At 46.2% G+C, this 6,034-nt stretch overlaps 1 protein-coding gene across 2 annotated transcripts in view; it reads left to right on the forward strand.

The window, feature by feature from the left end:
* Positions 1-6,034, forward strand: part of COPG2 (COPI coat complex subunit gamma 2) — a 97,074-nt gene that overhangs the window by 76,712 nt on the left and 14,328 nt on the right. For both annotated transcript variants that reach the window (XM_032869144.1, XM_032869153.1), the window contains one exon: positions 211-382. In XM_032869144.1, coding sequence (XP_032725035.1) covers positions 211-382 — 172 coding nt within the window. The remainder of the gene's footprint in view (positions 1-210; positions 383-6,034) is intronic.

The following is a 6,034-nucleotide window of genomic DNA, read 5'->3' on the forward strand; positions in this document are numbered from 1 at the left end:
GAGAAGGAACTGATAAATAAAAGAAACAAAAGGAACTCAAGGCAACCCCTATTGCCTCAAGAAAAATCTTAGGAGGAGATGTGCAGGATAGTTGAGGGAGGAAAATGCTAGTGGGTTCCAGAATGGAGTCGTGGGTCATGGGTGGGAAGGACCACCATTCTAGGAAGGAGCTGTGCACCTTCGTCACTTCTCTGTCTGCTGACTTCTCAGTTTGACTGCACCAATACACTAAACGACCAGCTGCTGGAGAAGGTGACCGTCCAGGTAGAGCCGTCGGATTCCTACGAGGTGCTGTGTTGCATCCCAGCCCCTAGCCTCGCTTACAATCAGCCAGGAATATGTTACACTCTGGTTCGCCTGCCTGATGATGACTCGACTGCAGGTACTAACCCCTAGGAGGGAAGAGAGAGGAGTAGGAATGCATTACAACTTGAGCTCTTAAATGTCTGGGCCCATGTGTGGGGTTCGGGAACATGGTTCTTTTCCAGAATGAAATGTAATGATAATGATGGTTTATTTATATTTATAAAACTCATTAGTGCTACAGAAATACTAGTTTTGTAACTAAGTCTCTGAGTAGTATTCGCTGGACGTTTAATGTTAAAAACTGAATGTATACAGTGGTAGCTCAACAAGGAATTCCTGCTTCCTGGTGGAACAGTGTAACCACTGAAGAGGGTTCACATTGTTTCTGGGGCAGCCTAAGGACTTTGTATCTAGTAGGTCCGTGGCATTTTAAAATAATTGCTTCTGGGGTCCTGTAGCGCAAGGCTGGTGGCTGAGAGTACGTCCCATCCTAATGAGTGGCTTAGCCAACTTCTGTGTACCCACATTTGAGAAGGGTGATGTAATTCTCTCCTTGACCCATGTGCAGTCTTGAGAGAGGGGCGGGGAGGCCTATGAAGGAGGGCCAACTGCTAGGGCCAGCAGTGTCTACAAACCTGGGGTTTGAGGTCTTGTGACCGACTTCCTGTGAATGTCAAGTATTTAGTGTACTTGATTTCTTTTCCCATTCTCCCGCCTGAATTCTTCTCTTCCCACATTCACTCCACATCTTGACACTGTTACCCAGTTTTTACAGAAATAAGCACACATATCACATCTATGTGTTAAACCATTTTTATTACTAGTACAGGAAAAAAACAATTTTTACTACTAGTACACAAAAAAAAACAATTTACTACTAGTACACAAAAAAACAATTTTTACTACTAGTACACGAAGAAACAATTTTTACTACTGGTACAGGAGAAAACAGAAGTTAACAAAATTCACAAATACTGAGGAAAGAAGTTACAGAGTTACAAGAAATTGTAAAAGTACTAGTAAATAGTTATCCCTGGTCATCATTCAGTTCTGTCTGGGGCTTAACCTGACTTCTCTTAGCCCCTCTCCCAACTCCCTTTTTAGTTGTTGGTTCTGGGAGCCCCTGCCCAATCTCCTCTGTGTTGGACGATAGACCAGGCTACTCTCTCTAGCACGAGGTAGATTCAAGTTGGCACCATTGCTGGGTCTGAATCCCAGGTGGTTCCTTCTGGCCCTCGGCGGACCTGCTCTTCTCTTCTGCAGCCACTCTGGATCCATAACCCCCTGGGTAGGAAGGCACTTTCCTATCTGGCCTCCAGTATTTCTCCTTCAAGCATCAGGCCATCTGACTTTGACTTTTAATCACCTCCTTTATCCCTTTATGAAGTTTCTCTAGCTCCAGCCCCTTTTGGCTTCACTTTCTCTCCTGGTCGTTTCCCTCTGACATTCGTCTAAAGGATGTCCACCAGCCACTAATGAAGCTGGCCGTACTCTGAAGTCAAGCCAGTTTTATTCACCCTTGTTCTAAACCAGTATGGGGGCCCAGTCTTATCATGGCCCTGTGGCTTCCGCCATCATCCTGGGAAACTGCGTTTTATCTTTCTTTTTTTTTTTTTTCTTTTTTCCAATAGCCCCCTCTCCTTTTTTCAAAATTCCTCCCCTTATTGGACTTCTAAGGTTTCTCTTTTTTTAAGGGATGCCATTACTTTGCAATTTAATTTTAAAGGGAAGTGAGATGCTGAACTCACTGAAGAATCCAACTCTTCCCAACTGAGAACACTAGCTCCTTCCATTTCCCCAGGCTCACTTGGAGAGTCGACAACTCAGGTGCCTCACACCCCAGGGAGTGGTCTTCACAGAATACAAGAAATACAAGTTTACAATATCAAAATACTGAAAACAACAATATCGAAATTACAGAAATTACATTGTACAGGAGAAAACAACCACAACAATAAGAGAAAACATTTCTACCAAGAGAAGAAGCATAGGGAAGGTTTTCTCACCCCTCCTTTCTAAAGAGTTAATTTATTTTTAAAGTGTAGATCTTACAAATTAGCCCAGAGGTTTTGACCTTTGGTCTGCTGGCTGTGGACTCTTTTGCTTGATGGTTTGTTAGTATTTTATTTATAAAAATTTGGCACTTGGGAGAATTTTCTTTGTTCCCTATTAAACTTTTCAAGGGGTTTGCTGATTGGTGTTAAACTCTTGTTTAGAGTTATAAACTCTTGTCCTTGCATCTTGGAGAAAAGAAATGGAATTTTGTCTCAACACTTGGACCTTTAAAACTCAATTGTTAGTAGTCAATTTATATTTGACCCGTCACATACCTGCTTAAAACGAAACTCCTTTCTATTCTTTAGTTTGGTCAGAAATTCGCACATTTTTAATCAATGGCCAATTCAGAGTCTTTGCTGTGCAAGAACAGAAGTGAAATACCAGGGCATAGATGGTAATAAGAGTCTTCTACCACCCCCCCCACCATTTTGCATTTTTCCTACCGCAAATACTATGAATTTTTCCAATCACCTGAAGATCTATACATCACTTCTACTAATTGCAAAAAGTATATTTTTCACACAACCACAGAAGAGAAAAAGAAATTACACAGATTGCGATTTCTATCAACTCGAAAACTGTATAGCATAATAGAAAGACAGAGATAGATAGATTTTTGGGAGATAGATTGGGATCTGGATTTTGACTGCTACATATGGACTGGGTAACTTAGACAGATTATTAATTCTCTGTAAACCTTTTAGGACTGTTACAAGGATGAAATGAAATTCACAAGATGATTAGCATGGTACCAGACACACAGTAAATACTCAAAAATGGAAGTTGTTATTGCTTCATCTGGAACTACCCACTTCCTCTCTTTCTTCTTTCAAGTCTATCACAGTTCACAGGACACACACCCTCCAACCTCCAGAGAGCTGTCCTAGCAATTATCCTGATCTTTGCTATATCTTGAGCCTTTCTCTCTCCCCTCTTACTATGTATGTGTACAAAACATCTAAACCCCATCTGACAAGATTCACCTAAACCCAACACCAAGATGGTCCTGTAAGTCCTTCCCTCAGATCGTGGGCAGCGTGTGGAAAGTTATCAGTATCACAGATCTCAATTCTGTGAGTCCTACTGGTCATCTTCTGTCCTCCAGCTGTTCCTCCTTTATGCCAAAATGTTTAGAAAAGCCTTCAAGGCAGCCTTCTTTCTTAGCGTCCTTTCCCATCCAGCAACTTTCTTTCCCCTGCGGCTTTACTGCACTCACGGATGACATGTGCGACATCCTACAAGCCTTTCCTCTCGCTGACCCCTGCCTGTTGAACTTTTTGTCCCACTCCCTGTTCCGAATCACTGTGACCCCTCTGTTGTTTGCATTATGGGACCATCCGGCCTTAGCGTATCACGCTTCCCATCTCAGACGTCTTCACCGCATTTAAATGACTCACTTAAAAAGTCTGCAGTGGAGAGTATCCATCCTAAGATCGGGCTGAACAGCACACGTGTAGGCGCCTCGCCCTCTGTCACGAGGGACGCTGTGACAATTCCTAACTCCTGTCTGCTGCTGGACTCGACTTCCTGCCGGCACGTCCTTGACCCCCATCCTCACTTGAGCTACTGCAGGATTCCGACAGGCTCCGAAACCACCCCCCCACCCCCGCCCTGCCCAGGCCCCCTGCCGGTGTGCAGTCTCCATTCCATGGTCTGCTGTGTGGTATTACTCATTTTAACTCCTGACACACTGGATGAGCAGCTTCCCTTAACTGAAATACATCTCAGAGTTTCTCACTTTTACCACCTCCAACCACTCACTGGAATCCTTCTTCATGACCCTTCATGAAACTCTGCATCCTTCCAAGCTAATAAGCACATATCCCACTTTCTTATTCAAATACGAAAAAAGTAGGGCAGGTAGAAAGAACATTATTATTCAACCACCACTTCCTCTGCCTCCATCACCGGAATGGGTAGCAGTCTGGCCGGTATTCCTTCAGTCTGACCCACGATGAGATTGGCCACAATTCCCAGTCTCCTTACCCACCTGCTCACTCATCTTGCCCCCCACCTCGCTCCCCTCACATACACTGAAATTTCTATCATTCCCTTCCCTGCTTACTTCCTGCCCGCTTCCCATCCTATTACATGTTCCCTTGTCACAGCATCATCGGTGTACAGATCTTTGTCACTGCCTTTCCTGCATGATTTTGTCTCTCCAGAAGGCAACAAAAGGTGGCATATCCACTCATGTCCTCCTTTCCCTTCTTTTGGCCATAGAGAAAACCCTCCGCTTGTCTGCAGCAGTCGGGCTTGGTTCCACTTGCGAGTGACTACTCTCGTCACTCACAATTCCTCCTGTGACTGGTACGCGCCTTGATCTTTGGACACCAGGAGCACGTGAAGCACCTTCAGGCTTCACTTCATGAATTTATCCCCAGATGATGGGACATTACTCTCCTGGACCTACCCACTTCCATGTGATGATCTGAGAGAGTTTGCAGGTAGACACCTGTTTTCCTACGACAATTTATTTTTATATATTCCTCCCATTTTCCTTTATCCCATTAACGGTGATCAAGTTCGCAGGCAGCGCTGGGCGCATAACCATTAGAATGTTGCTCAGTAATTCAGAGAATTATTTAGTAAATACACGGTCAGCTGAATTTCATTTTAACCACTTCTCTTCCCATTTTTCCTCTCCTCATTTCCATTAGAAAGACAGTAAATATGTAAGTAGTGTGTCACCATCAACAACATGCATATTTTCCAGTGCTCGGAATGGTGCTTTCAGAGTCCATTGGGCTGCCCGGGACCACTGTGCTTTCTGCTGGGCTGTCCGGCAGCCGCTCCCTCTGCAGATACTCTGCACTTGCCTGAACATCCAACAGCACCCACTTGCTTCTATTTCCTAGCGTGCTCCTGCCTTCTGGCCTCAATACCACACAAGCCTTTCCTCTCACCCCCAGAGCTGCCCGAGTCCCCAGATGGGAGTTCTTCACGGCACTGTTCCATTCTCCATGATGCCCTTTTATCAAACCTGAGCCCTTGAAGCCACCAGAGCTTCTCTACTCCTCCACCCGCCTATCTCTTTCTTGTCCCATCTGCTCCCGCGACATACCCGCGACCACACGGCCATGGCGGCCCCAGACTTCACTGTCACTCTCTTTTTCACACTGTGCGGGATCACTGTGCTCAGACAGGGGCTCTGCTCCACTTCACTGCCGCCTGCCCGGCACGTGAGGGAGTCCCAGCTCTTTTCCTTGACATCTGCTCCCTACTTGGCCTGCCCTCCTGCACCCCGGGTGACCAGCTTCTCAGTCCTCAGTGAGCCATACTGAGGCCCTCTGACACTGAAATCATGCTAAACCCTCTACCTTCTCAGGGCCGCCATTTGGTAGGTCATTTTCTGGGTATTTCTCTGACCTTCCATCTTGTCACCATCCCCTGCACTGACACTGTTGTCTCCAGCATTCTAAATGGACCGTGACCTCTCCCATCTCCTCTGCTGGCCTCCTCCACTCTCTCCCCCACCGTCCTCACTGGCCACGGACTTCCTCTTGCACCAGCTTCCTCATGCCCTTGTCCCCACTTGGGGGACCCGGCTCCTGGTCTCTCCACATCCACTCCCTCTGGGCTCCGTGCCGCCCTCTCGGCCCAGCGCACTCCCCGATCCTCTTACCAGCCTCTCCCGCCCTCCCTGCCAGGCCCCATCACCTGTCCTTTG

This window comes from Lontra canadensis, unplaced genomic scaffold (assembly GCF_010015895.1).
Source record: "Lontra canadensis isolate GAN:19392208 unplaced genomic scaffold, GSC_riverotter_1.0 scaffold2, whole genome shotgun sequence".
Lineage (NCBI taxonomy): Eukaryota > Metazoa > Chordata > Mammalia > Carnivora > Mustelidae > Lontra > Lontra canadensis.